Source organism: Euleptes europaea, chromosome 6 (assembly GCF_029931775.1).
Source record: "Euleptes europaea isolate rEulEur1 chromosome 6, rEulEur1.hap1, whole genome shotgun sequence".
In the NCBI taxonomy this organism is placed as follows: Eukaryota; Metazoa; Chordata; class Lepidosauria; order Squamata; family Sphaerodactylidae; genus Euleptes; species Euleptes europaea.
In genome coordinates this window covers 66,069,985-66,086,991 of record NC_079317.1, presented here as the reverse complement: position 1 = coordinate 66,086,991, position 17,007 = coordinate 66,069,985, and the positions used below count along the sequence as shown (strand labels likewise).

At 39.6% G+C, this 17,007-nt stretch overlaps 1 protein-coding gene across 1 annotated transcript; it reads left to right on the top strand.

Moving 5' to 3' along the window:
- Window positions 1–11,228: 11,228 nt before the first annotated feature.
- Window positions 11,229–11,708, top strand: LOC130479519 (protein S100-A10-like). The gene has a single exon (XM_056851918.1). It carries the CDS (start codon window positions 11,229–11,231, stop codon window positions 11,706–11,708), a length of 480 nt encoding a protein of 159 aa, XP_056707896.1.
- The last annotated feature ends 5,299 nt before the right edge of the window (window positions 11,709–17,007 follow it).

Sequence of the window (17,007 nt, the reverse complement as noted above, 5' to 3'; positions counted from 1 at the left end):
ATTGAACTTTTGAACTGTTTCCCTATTCCAGTGCCAGTGCCCATGTATGGTGCTGTCGTGCCGCTCCCCGGCACTAGCACAAGTGGCCTGGCACTGGCATTAGTGCCCATTTGCCTGCACAAGTGGCTCTAATGCTGGTGCAGGGGTCATACCAGCTCCAAAGCCCATTTGCCCCCCCCAGGATTGCACTGTCAGTGTCCCCCCACCCCCGCAAGTTTCCTAAAATTGTGGTCTTGAGGGTAAAGACATCATCACAAATGGAATTGGAGGCAAAGTTAGAGTTTGCAATGTAAAAGGAAATTGTGAAAACTGCCCCTTTGCTCTCTGTTAACACAGGGCACTCCGTTGGTGGGAAATGAAGTAGAAGGGAAGTCTAGGACTTAATTTTGTGTGTATCATGTAATCTACTCTCAAACCAAGCAAAGACTGACAATAAGGAAACATACTCAAAACTAGGGTTACAAACCTCCAGATGGGGCCTGGAGATCTCCCAGAATTACAATTAACCCTCAGGCTACTGTTCCCCTGGAGAAAATGGCTGCTTTTGAAGGGCTCAGTAGAGTTCCCATTTGCCTGCTTATGGTGGGACACCTCCAGCTCATTGCAACTCTTGCTCGCCAATTCTCAGTTGACCAGCAAGTGCAAACTGTGGTCCCCTAGACCACCAAAGGGAACCCCAGAAGGATGGATCCCCTTAGACCAGCCCAAAAAAGACTGTATTGGGGCTCATAGGACAAAGCCATGTAGGGCATGAGCTATATATTTGCAGTCCCTGTCCCATGTGGCCTCTGTACAGGCTGTTTGTGTGTGTGTGTGTGTGTGTGTGTGTGTGTGTGTACACATGCATTTAACTTGTGGTTCTAATGCTACTTAATCTGAAGTATTCCATTAATTTCAGTGGAAGTAGTTTGGATTTTTGTGTGTGTTAAGTGCCATCAAGTCGCTTCCGACTCATGGCGACCCTATGAATGAAAATCCTCCAAAATGTCCTATCTCTGACAGCCTTGCTCAGATCTTGCTAATTGGATGTATATTCACCTATATTGGCTAGGTCTGATCTGCATTAGACAGCTCATATTTGATGGAAGCTGAGTGAAATATGCGTTAACAACAACAACCTATTCTGATCAATGCGAGAGAGTTGGTAAAACGCAGAAAAGAAAAACTGGCATTTTTATTTGTGGACGCAGAAAAAGCTTTTGACAATGTGTCATGGAAATTTATAAGACAAGTAATTTATAGTATCAGTAATGATGGCAACCTACTCCATTGGATTTCCAGTATTTATACAGATCAACAGGCTAAGTTGTTAATAAACGGAGCACTAACAAAAGACATAAAAATAGAGAAAGGAACCAGACAAGGATGCCCTCTATCACCACTACTATTTAACTTAACACTGGAAATATTAGCGAATAAAATTAGAACAAATCAGAAAATAACCGGCTTACAAATACAAGGAGAAGAATTTAAAATAAAGGCATACGCAGATGATGTTCTATTTACAATTGCGCGACCAGAAATAAGTATCAAAGAGCTTATGACTGACATTCAAAAATATGGAGAGCTGTCAGGTTACAAACTGAATAAAGTTAAAACAAAAGTTTTTCTGGAACATACAACCAAAGAAGAGGAAGCAAATATAATTACTCTCTCAGGATGTACGATATCAACTAAACCAATAAAGTATTTAGGGATAACATTTCCAAAAGATAATCAAGACCTGTTTACGCATAACTATCAAACGGTATGGAATAAGATTGAGGTCGATCTTCAAACCTGGACTAGGCTAAAAACTTCCTGGCTAGGTAGAATAGCTATAGTTAAAATGAATATCCTGCCAAGATTAAACTTTCTATTCCAGACGTTACCCATCAAAATTGCAGATAAAATACTAACATCCTGGCAACGAAAAATCAACAAGAAACACCCCCGAATAAAATTTAAAATCATGACGGACGAAAAGAAAAGAGGGGGAATGGCACTTCCAAACCTAATTATGTATCACCGAGCGGCAACATTGGTATGGATCAAAGACTGGATCATGCAGATTAATGAAAGAAATACTAAACTGGAACTTGCAGGACTGCAATGTGGAGTACACTATCTGCTTTGGGGGAAAAACTGGAAGAAAAACCTAGAAGAAATTAAGGGTCATCCAACTGTAGAAAACATGGTGACTACCTGGCAGAAACTTAAACCAAGATTGAGTTCTAACGGATCATTGTTGATAGCACCCCTTAACGTATTTGGTACGATAATGGACAGAAAACAATACGGGACAATACAATATCAAGACCTGGTGAAAACAGATGGTACAATTAAAACGTTGTTGGAGATACAAGAGGAATATCACCAGATGCCATGGCTAACCTATCACCAACTAATCTCAAGATTCAAGGAAAATTGCATAACCAGGGGAGCACTGAAGCCAAAAACAGAGTTTGAACAGATGATAAGTAAAACCTCTCAACATCTACTAGGTAAAATCTATAAGCTCTTGGTGACATACGATACGGAAGATGAACAAGTGAAGTCATGCCAGATTAAATGGATGGAAAATCTGAATGAAATTATAACAATCGATGAATGGGAACAACTATTTCGCAGAAATCTCAAGTTCACTCTATGCCAAGGGATTCATGAAAACTGGTTGAAAATGTTACATAGATGGTACCTGACGCCGAGTGATATTCAAAACATGAATAGCTCGACATCTGGTCTATGTTGGAAATGTTGCAAAGCCAGGGGCACTTTTTATCATTGCTGGTGGACTTGTAAATCAGTCCAGAAATTCTGGAAGAAAATACACAAGAACATAGAAGGCATTCTCGGTTACAAAATTATATATGACCCTAAACTATACCTACTGAATAAAACTCCAGACAGCATCGACAAGGACCAACAAGACATGTTAAAATACTTAGTTACAGCTGCAAGGATAGTTCTAGCATCGCTATGGAAAACTAATAGAATTCCACAAATCGAGACTTGGATTGATAAAGCATATGAATATATCACAATGGCACAATTAACTGAAACACTACAGAAAGAAACTCAAAAACAAAATAGAGATAAATGGAAATCCTTCTACGAATATATTAAAACCAAAAAATGATAACAAAACTTTATAAGACACAGCAGATTCATAATGGAGATCGAATATAACCTATCAAAAAGTTAATGTATTATTACAACCTATCAGGGGGCGGTATTAGATATGCCAACGTTGTATAACATTAATACACGTATTTATCTCTCTTTCTATATATATATCTTTTCTTTTCTTTTAATTTTATTCCCCTGCCCCTTTTTCCTTCTGTATCCCATTTTCTATTAAAAACCAATAAAAATATTTATTTAAAAAAAAAACAACAACAACCTAAACTAATTAGCTATAGAGGCTAAGCAGAGGCTAGATGGCCATATGTCATCAACACTGATTCTATGACCTTAGGCAGATCATGAGAGGGAGGTCATCTTCTGGGCATGGAGTAGGGGTCACTGGGGGTGTGAGGGGGAGGTAGTTGGGAATTTCCTGCATTGTGTAGGAGGTTGGACTAGATGACCCTGGTGGTCCCTTCCAATTCTATGATTCTATGATTCTACAATTCTACAAAGGCTACCTGTTGCACAGGCACACAGATACACATGCAGACACGGAGAGAGCTCTAGTCTCAGATTGCCTTCTCACTAAGATAAAAAGAGGACTAATATTCTCTGACAACAGTTTTAGGCTACAACCTTACTCAGTTTCCCACTGTGCAGTACTAATTATTTGAGGGACACCATATGGCATATCATGGTTTTGCCTCTCAAGCCAGTGCAGATCTGGAGTCAATCTTTTCATTGCTTAGAAATGGGGGTGTCCAAGCCAATGAGTACCTTTCAGCTCCATTGTGTTAGCCTCTTCCTTTTCTTTTCTAGTGGCTATTCAAATAACAACATCAAGATTTGTAATGTACATTCTAATTATTTTATATTGTTATTGAAAAGGATGTACCGTAATTCTGACTTCATTTATAAGCAGTAGTATTTTTTTAAAAAAAAAAAAATAACCTGGAAAATTATGGAAATTGTTTTTTAAGTAAAAATGCATCGTACATATTTTCCTTTGAGTTAATCACATAGCTGACAAATGGACTTAGAAGGGTGTAGCTTTGCTTCAGATGGCACAATAAATCTATTTCCTCCACTTCAGCACTGAAAATTTTTTTTTTCATTTCTTGGTATTTTGGAAAGCTTAAATGAAAATGAAAGATTAGGCTGTGTTTCCTCCTTAAAGATACAGTTTTAAATCAACATCCTTGTGAATATTTAAATGATTGTCAACATTTCTTTGATGTGCTAAAGAATTGTAAATAGACACTATCTACCTAGTGAAATATTTGCATGATTCAATAATGTAGATTGAAGTTATTGTTGAGGGTGAATTTCCAAGATCAAAGGCACTCATGGTCTTATTTTAGTTCTTTGATTTCTATGACATGTTTAAAAAACCTATTTTCACTGTAAGCCACAAAGGTTTTTTTTTCTTCCTCCACTGATTAGTAGTCTTTGTTTCCTATATCATATATCTGTTACTTTATACGTTCATGTATGTATGTATGCATGTATGTGTGTGTTTGTGTGTATCTATATATGTTTAAAACAGAGACATATGGACAACTGTTAACAGTGGTGGAAAGAAAATATCTATGTCAGTGTACAGTCTAGTCCCAACTCCTATGGAATTGAGAGGTGAGGGGCGTCAATGTGGGTTTAATGCTGCAGAGTAGGTTGCCAGGCTGTGCCTGGTAACCAGTGGAAGGGTTGTGGGGGGTGGGGGGGTCAGGCATGGCCTGAGAAAGGAATGTTGTGGTTTTTCCAGGTGTTGGCCAAGGCCAGCTCTAGCCCTGCAAACAACGTGTTTAGACTGGACTCTGTGGGAATGCCAGTAGAATCCTACCTCCCTGACAGCTCCTGCGAGGGGGGGTTGCCATGGCATCCAGATCTACCCCGATTTGCCCTATGCTCTTTCATATAAGCCCTGTATTGGGCTTATAGTTTTCATTAGTGTCCATTTGACTCTTAGCTTCTGTTAACCTGTGGATTTTCCAATAAATCAACTCTCTTTGGACTGCTTGTCTGTGGATGTCTGTTTATGGGATTATCATGGGATTTATGGGATTATCATGGCAGCATCCTAGGGGGAAAAAAGAAAAAGAATAGACTTGGTCTATTTATTGAAAGTTTTGACCATAAAGTTCCTGGCAATTTCCAGAAGTACCCAGAAGTTACAAGAGTAGCTCTAGCAATCATCAGAAACTTTATTGTACAATTACATAGTTTTTCTGCTGGAGCTCTAGTCATTGACATTGTAGTTCTAGTCATTGTCTAGAACGCTATGATCAGAACTTTGTGTACGTAAAAGAGACCTTGCTTTGCTTGTCACCGCAAGGTGAGACCCTCCCACAGATTCATTGAGCATGTCAACAAAACTTCTTTACATATATCTCAACCTTAGCCAACTTGCTCATCTCTGACATACCAATTGCTGGGGTACTGGCAAACACTGAATTTAAAGAAAGCCTCCCATTATTATAATCTGGAGCAATGTTGGTATATGTAATGTTGCATGTTATTGATGCAGTATGGCTTCCTGTGGCTACCCAACCAGATTGGCAGAGGATGTTTGTGTATATGCTGTCATGCTACAACGGTGGTGGCCAGAAGTATCTTTAGCAAAGTTGAGCTGATTAGAAGCTCTTCAGAATCCACTGATCATTGTTCTCACCTTTGTAACCCACTACCATACTTGGCACTCCCCATCAAGACTCTTCAGAAAGTTCTGCTGTTGTAAATGTAGCAGCCTATGAACACATTACAGTAATTCATAGCTTGTATGGATGGGGAAAGAAATTATCCAATCCATCAGTTCATCTTGAATCACAATGTTCCAAACTTCTTTTTTACGGTGATGGATGAAACACCATTAATCAGATGTGTTTGATTCCCTGTTGAATGTCAAGAAGAAAATAGTATAATTTGCATACAGTATGATTACAGATGCTGCAAATTTTACTGCAAACATGTTTGACAGTTGATCTTACCATGTTTTAAGGTGCTGATCAGTTGTGAGCCAATCTTCTGGTCTATTTGGTTCATGTTGAATGGCCACGAATGACTGCCAAACAGGTTTGCCCTGGGTTTGTGGAAAATTGTGTCCATGCACAAAAATGCCTCTGATTCAAACCAATCAGCACCCATCACCATCAGTAGGGACTACTCAGATGCACACCAATGGATTTGCTAGTTGGTCAGTATACCAGCAATTGGTATGCCAGAACTGAGCATGCTGGCTAAGGTTGAAATGTATTAAAACAAAGCATTTAATTATGACTGATTTATATAATTTGTGACTGGTTCAATTGTGTAATTAAACAATTGCTTGCTGAGGGGAGCAGTCACGCAGCAAAGATGGGCTGTGTGAAAATGTGCATGTGCAAAAAGCCAATTGCACTGTATTGCATGATTAGGAAGAATTACAGTGAAGCAAACATCCACACATGGGTCAATGAACAGTCAAATCTATCATCGGACAGTTGGCTTCCTGTTCGTGACTGTTAAACAGGATGTTAGCTAAATGGTGGGTATTCAAGCCTCCCTGCTTATGATATCTGTTTCTCCCTACACACACACTTTAAAAAAACAAAAACTATACCAGTCGGTGTTTCTCTTAAATTTGGTCTTAACTTGTGCTTTTAAGTTTCCATATGTTTGATATTATAGTAAACAGGATATTATTGGCCAATTAAATGACATTATCTGGTTTTGTTGGTCTTGCATTAGGGACACAGACCCTTATGATATGTAATAGTATTTTTCATCTAAACTATTCTACACCGTGTATAATGGAGTATCTCATAACACAGAAAATGCTTTCACAAAGCAAATATTTGGCCCCACTCTCCAAAAAATAAGACATAGACATTGAAGATGAATTAAACCCAGACATTATTATTTTTAATTACCAGCCTATTTAAGTTAAATCTGTTGTACTCCTACAGTATTATTAAGTAGGGGACGGGGACGGACTCTCTTGTGGCCACTCTGAGATAGTCCCAGAGTGATCTGTTAATCCCACATCCAGAACCATTTAATACTTGTTTTTGACATCTGTTTTTAGATGTTTGCCTCTATGTCATTTTTTGTAATCAGTTCCAATGCCTTCTGTTATGTGATGCTGCTTACCATTCCTTAAGTGGGATTAAATGTTTAAGGATTGTTAAACTCTCCTTTGCAAATCAATGTTCTAGTGGCACTGAACATGGTTCTCTCATGTAGATTTAAAATGAATATCTCCATGCCATTTCCCCCCACTTATCAACCCAACTAGCAGTGTCTGCTTTTGGTACTGTCTTGCACTTCCCTATTAGCAAAATGTGAGGTATTTCTTTATTTCTCAGTTAGGCATCAAAGTATTTGAATGGATCAAACCGATCTTGACTTTTAAACAACAGTTGCAGCTGTCACTGGAGTTTTTATTTTGCAGGTTGTTGGTTGGCAGGTACTTTTGTACTGTACAATGACAGTTTAACAAGGCAGGACACTTCTGTTTCAAATGATCTGTTTCTTGCGATTCAAATGTATATACATTGCATTGCCACTGAAGTGCCATACAAGTGAAACTGTTGGCTCTCATTTCTGAAATGTCACACTTAGCTGTTACTTGGACCATTTTTTGGCTCCACCCCTTTTTGAAAGGGGGGCATCAGCCTATCAGGGGAGGCTGCTTACCGTCCAACCCAACAAGGATTTTGCATGGGCTATTTAAAGCCCTTGAACACAAGGGCACCAGCCTTTTGCTGACTGAGCAGTTCCACCCACCACTTTTTTTAAATAGAATCCTCCAAATTCAGATATTTTTTTTTTTGGGGGGGGGGAAGGAAGTAGGAGTGAAACAGGACCCCAAAAATTAATTAATCCCAGAGGAAACAAAAATTGACAGGTTCTTCCATCTTTATTCATATCAGCCTACAAAAGGTTGTGTGTGCTGGTGTCTGACTGGCCATGCTTATGTTATAATTAAGTCAGTGGTTTTCAACATCACTGAACACTAGATTGCATCCTGTGTATGACACCATAGACAGAATGTATAATAAAGAGCTGAGCCAATTCTTTGTAAATATAAAGTACTGGTATACTGTACTTGACTGATATGCATATAGGGAACTTTCTGTAGCTGTATTTTGAAACTTCAAAGCAAATAACATAAATTTATCTCTCAGCATATAAGCCTATGGACCTAGTGCTATTTCTTATCCACAGAAGCTTTTCTGTGGTTTGAATGTCTTTGAACCTTTATTTATGCTTGCCAGAGAACCTTACTAAGGACAAAACTGTTTTTGCATGTGCTGTGGACATGAATAGCTTTTTTTGCATACTAAAAAAATGGATATTCAAATCTTTGTGTGGTTCTACTTTTAATGTAAAGGTCCTTGAACAACAGATGTGTTTCTAATTGCATTCCTAAAATGAAATGTTTTTATTCTGAGTCTGCAGCACAGGAAATATCCTTCAGCAAAGGGCACCAGCTGCAAAATAATAAAAAGAGCTTTAAACGTTTATCCAGTGACTGGCAGGTTTTTTGCCCTTAGACTTTTTAAAGTTCATATTTGTTCATGCAAAATGTAAGAGGTGAAGTTTAGCCATTTTAGGTTCTCTGTGCAGTAAATTGTGCAAAATCTTTTGGCTTAGATTTATGCACCTGGTGAGACTTGCAAGGTATTGAACAATTTTGAACTCACACTGAAGCCAGTTCTCCACACTGCATATTCTCTGAAAATCAGAAAATGACCCATGCTGGAAAAATGAAGTTTAAAATCAAAATTCCATGAAAAGGAAAGACTCGTGCTGCAAGTCTAAAGCAATCTGAACAAGAGATGTAAAATAAGCCAGACACTCAAATATTGTGTATACATACAAGTATGTAACTCTAGCCTTTTTATACCTAGCTATAATCTGAGGAGGGAGACTGTTTTTGATTTCTACAGCTACTAACAGATCATGAAACAGCAATAATCCTGATCTCCCTACATGGTAATTCTGTCTCACAACCATATTGCAAATGCTATTGCAGATAGAACAGTATTCTTTTAAAAAATGAATAGTATTCATGTTTTGTTAGTTATCTACAATAATAAAAAAAATTGTGTGTGTCAGTATGTGGCAGGCATAACATATGAGAAAATAAAGCTAGGCATTTCCACATTGACCATCATCTTGAAGCGGATTATAGGAGATGCAGTGCCAAAAATGTAATCACTGGAACATTCTGGCCCAGGTTATCTCCAGAACATCCCTCTGGTATTGGAATGGAATATTGCAATGGAATTGCAATGGAAGTGATGGTTTATGCACTATAAGCAAGGAGACAGCACAGACAGGAAGGGTGAACAATATGTCATCTTTGACAAAGCAAAGACTGTAATGTACCCTTTTACTTGTACGATAGGATTAATGTACTCACTCAAGCTCTTGTGCTTAGGTTCATATAGCATGGGTGTGCTCAAAAATAACATGCATTTATGAACAAGAAGATACAGGGATGGGAGCAACTGGTTTCAGAAAAAGGGAGCTCATGTTGTCCAGATCTAGCCAACAAACAGTGCTAAATAAGCAAGGACTCCACCCCATAAGTCTAAAAAAACTCACAAAAATATGCGAGGGGGGGGGAAGCATACCATTCCATTGTAATGCATACAAAAAAGGTACCACATTCCCCCTTTTTACTTTGTGTGCTCACTTGGCATAACCCAAGCATCAGATTATCTTTGGAACATCCCTTCTGTACTCTTTGAAAGGCAATGAAGTCTGTCTGTTTGCGGCAGGCATAATTAACCAGAAAAGAAAGCAGGTGTTTCTGGATGATCGTGGGAAAAGCAGAGCTAAAAATTAAAGAAATCAGAACACCCTGGTCCTGGTCATCTCCAGAACATCCCACAGCTTTTTGCAATGGAAGCAATGGTCTATTCTCTAGAAGCCAAGAAGATGCAGGCACCACAAACAGGGAGAGTGGACAAGATCCCCTCCTTTGCAAAAAAAAAAGGGGGGGTTAACACTTCTCTCAGCTATGCTTCAAAACCACTCCTTTCTCTGTGTACTTCCTTTATTAGTCATTGTCCTGGCATCCACTGAAACAGGTGTCTGTTTTTACAGGCTGCTACCAAGATTGAAATGGTCCTGCAAGCCAAAACAAAGTCTCAGCCACAGTTACACAGATGAAGAAGATGAAGAAGGCAGGCTGTTTCAATTCTTGTGTTCTAATTTATTTTGTTTACAGAATAGTTATTTTTGTCAAACAAAATAATATAATTAAACACTGTCTTTGGGGTTAGCTAGGGTTGCAAGGTCCTTCCTTGCAACCAGTGGGAGATTTTTGGGGCAGAGCCTGAGGAGGGAGGGGTTTGGGGGGGAGGGACTTCAATACCATAGAGTTCAATTGCCAAAGTGGCCATTTTCTCCAGGTGAACTGATCTCTATCAAGTGGAAATCAGTTGTAATAGCAGGAGATTTCCAGCTAGTACCTGGAGGTTGGCAACCCTAATGTCATAAGATGTAACCCACTGTATTTGACAGCTGCAATCACTCATGATGTGAGCCTCAAACATCCTCAAAGTTGGTGGATACTCTCAAGCAACTGCTGGATGACTTTGATGCTGTGCAGTAGCTGTAGTGTTTTGGTTTCATTGCTTTCTGCTTTGCAAGCTGTTTTTATATCTGCCCAGTAGATGCAATCAGTTTTCTTCCCTCCCCTCCAAGTCATGGATGGTCAAATCAAGTAATTAAATGATGCTGGGAGAGTACTAAGACTCCCGCAAAGCTGTGTGAAAATATGCACACGCAAAATAAACTCAACAATAACACAGATTTAAACACCAAACAGCGATACTTTCCAAAGAATACCTTTTTAAAGGATCACTGGCTGACTACTGATGAATTTACTCACTGTTCATTGATACAATTGGCTGCCAAGCAGCAAGCAAAAAGTTCAAATCTGTGTGAAAGGGAGGACTTTAGGAATATGATGGGGCAGTGTAACGCACATGTATGGAATATTGCTGATTGCAATCTATTGTACTGTACTGCTTGAATCTGCTAAAAGTAACCTGACAGACTCCATGTTCTCATGAACAGCCAAACAGCCCATTGAAACATCCACTCCCTGCTTGAGACCAGCACGCAAAATGGGAATCAGTGTTCAAATATCACTAATTTATGCCCAGCCCAGCCCCGGCTGGTGGAGGCGTCGGAGGTGGCAGCTAACCTCACTGCTCCTTGGACAACCATCGCTGCAGGCACCTCTCTCTCCTTCCAGCTGCTCAGATCCGCCTTGGCAGGTGCCCAAGATCAGTGCAAAGATGCCCTCTCAGCCCTCTCAGCTGGAACACTCCATGGAGCAAATGCTCTTTACGTTTCACAAATTTTCCGGCAACAAGAACTATTTAACAAAGGAAGACCTTCGGCAGCTTATGGAGAAGGAGGTCTCGGGATATATGGAAAACCAGAAGGACCCCATGGCCATTGACAGGATCATGAAGTGCTTGGAGGAATGTCGGGACGGGAAGGTCCACTTCGAGGGGTACCTCTCTCTGATTGCCAGCCTGAGCAATGGCTGCAATGAGTACTACATGAAGAAAATGAAGCTGATGGGGAAGAAATACTAAGATGGGAGGCAGCTCTCCGTCCCCCAAAGCACTGAGTTCATTCAGTATAGCGCAGTCTGGCCTACAAGGCTAATGACCCCCAGAGAACCTACCTATCCCTCCAGAGCTAACCCAGGTCCTTTTAAAAGTGCCTCCTTATGTGTCAAATGTAACCATGGTATGCGCAGGAAAATCACAACCTGCCCCTCGTCCCTGTTCCCCCCTCCAAAATGTATGAACCCCCAAACCACCGTCACTGTAACAGCCAGGAACTGGCTTGCAGATACACCTCGACCATATCTTCTGCTTAGGCTATATCAAATAAAACATATTAAATAGAGGGCTTTTTAACAAAACAAAACAAAATATCACTAATTTATGGTAGATGGTCTAGTAATAGCAATAAAGCTGGAGTAACTAACATAATTCTAATCCTGTTTATAACAATGATCTTTGAATATACCAGTGTGTTAAGTGATGTTAGTGGTGTATTAAGACTCCTTCAAGTCTACCACAATAAGTCTTTGAGTGTTTATTGGGTATTTTACTGATTCTGATGATGAAAAAACAAACCATTGCATCAACACCAAAATGATGATATAATTCACCAAATACATTTATTAAACTGGATTTTCTTAACAGTTGATGGCTACTTAAATCTTCTTAGGATCGAGAAGCCTTTGGCCAGGATTCTTAATTATTCTGTGGTAGAATGGGGTTTTTAAACCCCTGAAGAAGGCAATAGTAAGACTTTTATTTTTAAATGTCTTCCTTTGCAAATGGTGTTGTGGCCTGTATGAAATTTACTGGTTACTCTTTCAGGCAAGGTGATTGAATAAGTGATGGCAGAGCAACTTCAGGCATGCTTAACTGCAAGCGTACCTAGATGAGTCTTCTCCCTTTGACCCTTTTCCAGTCAGAATTAAGCCTGGCTATGAGACACAGACAGGTTTGGTTAAATTGGTGGGTGATGTCTAATTAGAGATGGATAAGGCCGGTGTTACCAGCTGTGCTACATTTCTCAACAGCTTTTGACACCAGAACACTTCATTTAATTACTTCTGTTCGAGAATACACTTGTGGTTAAAGGCATGATGCTGATGACACCCAGCTTTATATCGCACTATCCAGACGCAGGGCCCAGCCGAATGGAGAGTCTGGCTGGCTTCTGCTCCTTCCCTCCCTTCTTCATGGGGACAGGGCCCTTTTTTCGTCTGCAAGTAGGATAGCTAGGGCACCTTTTTGATGGCCCTTAGAATTGGACTCCTTGGTCCAATTCACATAAAAGTTGGGGGGTAAGGTTACTGGAAAGGCAGCACTGGCTCCCAGGATATTTTGACATCATTTGGTTGAAAAACAGCCATTCCAGCCCCCCCCCCCAACACTCCCATAGGGAGTAAAGAAGACCAAATACTTTTCCTGGGGAAAAACCTGAATCTGAATTTTAAAACCATAATGGGGAACCAAATACCATTGAATACCAGTATTTATGCCCTTGTCAAAATCCAGATAAAAAAAAAACTACTCCCCACCCCCAGCTGTGCATTTCTATCTTAGACCAAGCTGGGTTAATGAATAAGCACTTTGGTGCAATTGTTAAAAACACCTTCTTTCAATTTCATCTAGTTTGTAAGGTGGCCCTTTTTTACACTCTGCTGGACTGGCTGTGCTGATCCTTGCCTGCTATCATAACATCCAGATTGGACTATTGTAATGAGCTCTATAAGGAGCTTCCCTTGTAAACATCTCAGAAGCTGAAATTAGTACAAATTGTCCTGGCAATCCCTGGGAGCACTGAGGTGGAGAATTTTGAGACATCATTTCCTTTTTGAAACAGGAAGTGACATCAAGATTCTCTAGGAATTTCAAAAATTTTCATGGCTTTTTCCAAAGAGATTTTGAAATTCCTAGAGTGTTGTGATGTCATTTCCTGCTCCAAAATGGTGACATCCAGGTGTCAATTGATGACATTCCACCCCATTCCACTACCCTGCTGCTTCATTGACCAAGGCAGGGAGCAGGCAACATCACTGGGAAGTCTCTCACCAGAAACAGACAAGTGGCAACCCTATTATCGAACCACATCTCCAAATATACTCCCCAGCACCAGTTAGATTCTGCAGGCAGCATCCTTCTTAAAACGCCTTCCCTTAGGATTGTATCTACAGATATAGCATGATTTTACCATAGTGTTTTACCATAGTGTTCCTTTAGAACAGCCTGCCAGAGTGGATCACTTTCACTTGATACATTTAGGAAGGCATATAAGACATTCTTCTTCCAGTGGTTTTTATTGGAAGTGGTGAATTGTTCAGTAGATCTGGTTGTGTGTTTGCTGATTCTGTGTGTGCTAATTCTTGTGTGTTTTAAATCCTGAGTGCTTTTAAATTTGTAATCTGCATTTTAGTTGGTTTACTTTTGTAATTTTTGTTAATTGGACTATTATAATTTATGCCCTCACAATTTAGTTGCTGCATTTTTCACCACTTTGAGTCCAATGGGATAAGGTGGGATACAAATGTTTTAAAAAATAAAGGGTGGTTGGAGGCTGTTATTTTTTAATCCGATTTGATGCTGAAAGTTTCCATTAGAGATATTTAATCAGTTGCCTGGTCTCTTAATTATGGTATACTAGAGGGTCCTATTTTGTCACCTGCTAGTGTCCAATATTAACTAAGCCTCCAGATTTGGTTGGCTCTGTCTCAGGTTCAATAGAACTTCTTGTTTATACGTTTTGAAATTATGTATGTCTCAGCATGTAAAGAGTTTGGGTCTTAATAAATCTTCAGTTCAGGTGATGGCAACCCCCACCCCCAGCTGCTGCATTTGGTTGTCCTTTCTTTTTTAACTCAGCTAATTGAACCACACTGATCTATGATAACATCTGCTATTGCTACTCTACACAAGGCTTCTTGAAGATGCTTCAGCTGGTAAAGAATGTGACTGCCTTTTTACCTAGGGTGTTAGTCCACTTTGAGCCAATAGCATCAATTTTGAAGCAATTGCACTGACTTTCAATTTGCTCTTGAGTTAATTCAAGGGGCAGGTTATTACTCTTGAAGGTCTTAATGACTTAGTGTATATACATCTGAAGTACTGCTTGTCCTGGCATAGGCAAGGGTACATACTTAGATCAGCTCCACAATTCTCTTCTAACCATCCCTTTATCACAACTTGTACATCTGGCTTTGGCCAGAATTCTGTGCTGCCCCCACATTATGGAATAGGCTCTTATGAGTCTGTTCCAAAGGAGTTTCAGTCAATAGTCCTGGACTTGTTGTGTGGCAAAATGATAAATTGTGAGAGTTATGTGAGCATGGTGTTTCTATTATTTTAATTATTTAATTAAAACAGGGTGGATTTTGATAGTTTTCTAGGAATTTATTCTGATTCAGAGTTATTAATTTTTTGAAACTTTTGTCACTGCTCATTTTGAGTTTGTCAGCAGGATCCCATGGAAATGTTTTCAATGAATGAGTGAATGAATGAATGAATGAATGAATGAATGATCATTTTGTGGTACCAGTCCCAACCAATAAATAATTCCTTCTCTAGGCTTCTCAATTTTTATATTGCACCAATTCAAGTTGTTCATTGTGTGAGTGTCTTCACTGTCCTGGAAGCCTAATAATTAACTGTAGCAAAATTAATGATCTACACAGTTAATGAATTCTGATGTTAAATGCTCTATGTGTATTTTCACAGCAATGCCACACAGAATCAGTGATTCCAGCACTTACTAGTATTTCGGCATTATACAGTCTCTCCATGCACTTTCACTCTTGATGGAGTTATGTGGATTATATAACACCTTATCATGGCTTCTAATTATACTTCAGCAACATTTTGTTGGCATGAGACACACTGTGATTAAATGAACTTTCATTCCTTTCCTTGAAGCAGGTCACTTCTCTTTATGGCACCATAAACTTTTCTCTCCTAAACTTGGTGCTGCTGAATTCAGAGGAAAGAAGTTTTATTACAACACGGTAAGCTGCACAGTGTTAAGGTACAGAGGCTGTATTTTCATTATTTCCAATGCTGATATTCTACCTGAAAGTTAGGATCCAATTTAGCCATAGAGAGACTGTATATTTTTATAGACACAAATCGAGCAGCATGAGCCAACCAATAACAATATCTAGGCCACCAGTATTTCCACATGAAGGGCTTAATTCACTCCCTAAGCACAGAGAATGTGTAGTGCATATTAAAGTTAAACTAAGTAGCTTCAAAGCACATACAATTTAGCTGAGTCACATCAGCCAAATCTAGACAAAGTCCCTTCTGGATTTATACACTTTACAGAGTGCTCATCATCTTTCTCATCCACAAGAAAATGGCTAAAGGAGTAGGATAGAATAGAATACATTTTGTTTTGACCTATGCAAAAGCACTCCCAAATTCCTGGCACATCATTAAGATACAGGAATACTTGTAATATTTTTTCCAACATTTAATGGAGGGGAGAAATTAAAAAAAAAATTGATTCCCTACCCTCAATATCTGTGGATAATGTTTTTATGCCCTGTCCCCCTTTTTATTATGTTCTAAAATGTTCTCATTACAAGAAATAGACAGTAAATAGAGTGGTTTATATCAAATAACCCTGTATTACTACAACAAAAAGAGCCCCGTGGCACAGAATGGAAAGCTGCAGTCCTGCAGACCAAGCTCTGCTCACAACCTGAGTTCGATACCGATGGAAGTCAGTTTCAGGTTGCCTTCCAGCCTTCTGAGGTTGGTAAAATGAGAACCCAGCTTGCTGGAGGTAAAGTGTAGATGACTGAGGAAAGCAATGGCAAATCACCCCGTAAACATAGTCTGCCTAGAAAACGTCGGGATGTGATGTCACAGTGCTTGCACAGGGGACTACCTTTACCTTTACCTTTATCTACAACCAAAGAATCTGGATCTAGCCACAGTACTGGATCCCAAGGTATTTTGCTACACAAAAGATTCTCCTTTATATCTATAAAGAGAGGGTACAACTCAACAGAAGATATTTAAAAATCCCATTGAAAATAAATACATGGGACTTCATCATGAGTAACCAGCAGTGCATTCCTGAGGTGGGGGGCTGAAAGTTCTCTGGAGGCGGCGTGACCCCACCAGCAACGTAAATGGCCTCTTATCACAGAATAAGAGGTACTTATGCTGGTGGGGGGGCAGTTCCGTTGGTGCCTGGGCACCTCAGAGCTGCACGCCGCTCCTCCGACGCCGCAGTCTCTCCAGGACCTGAATCGCAGAAGAGATATTGTCAGGGCTTCTGACAGCTCCGTCCTCAAACAAGATGGTTTCCCCGCAAACAAAATGGAGT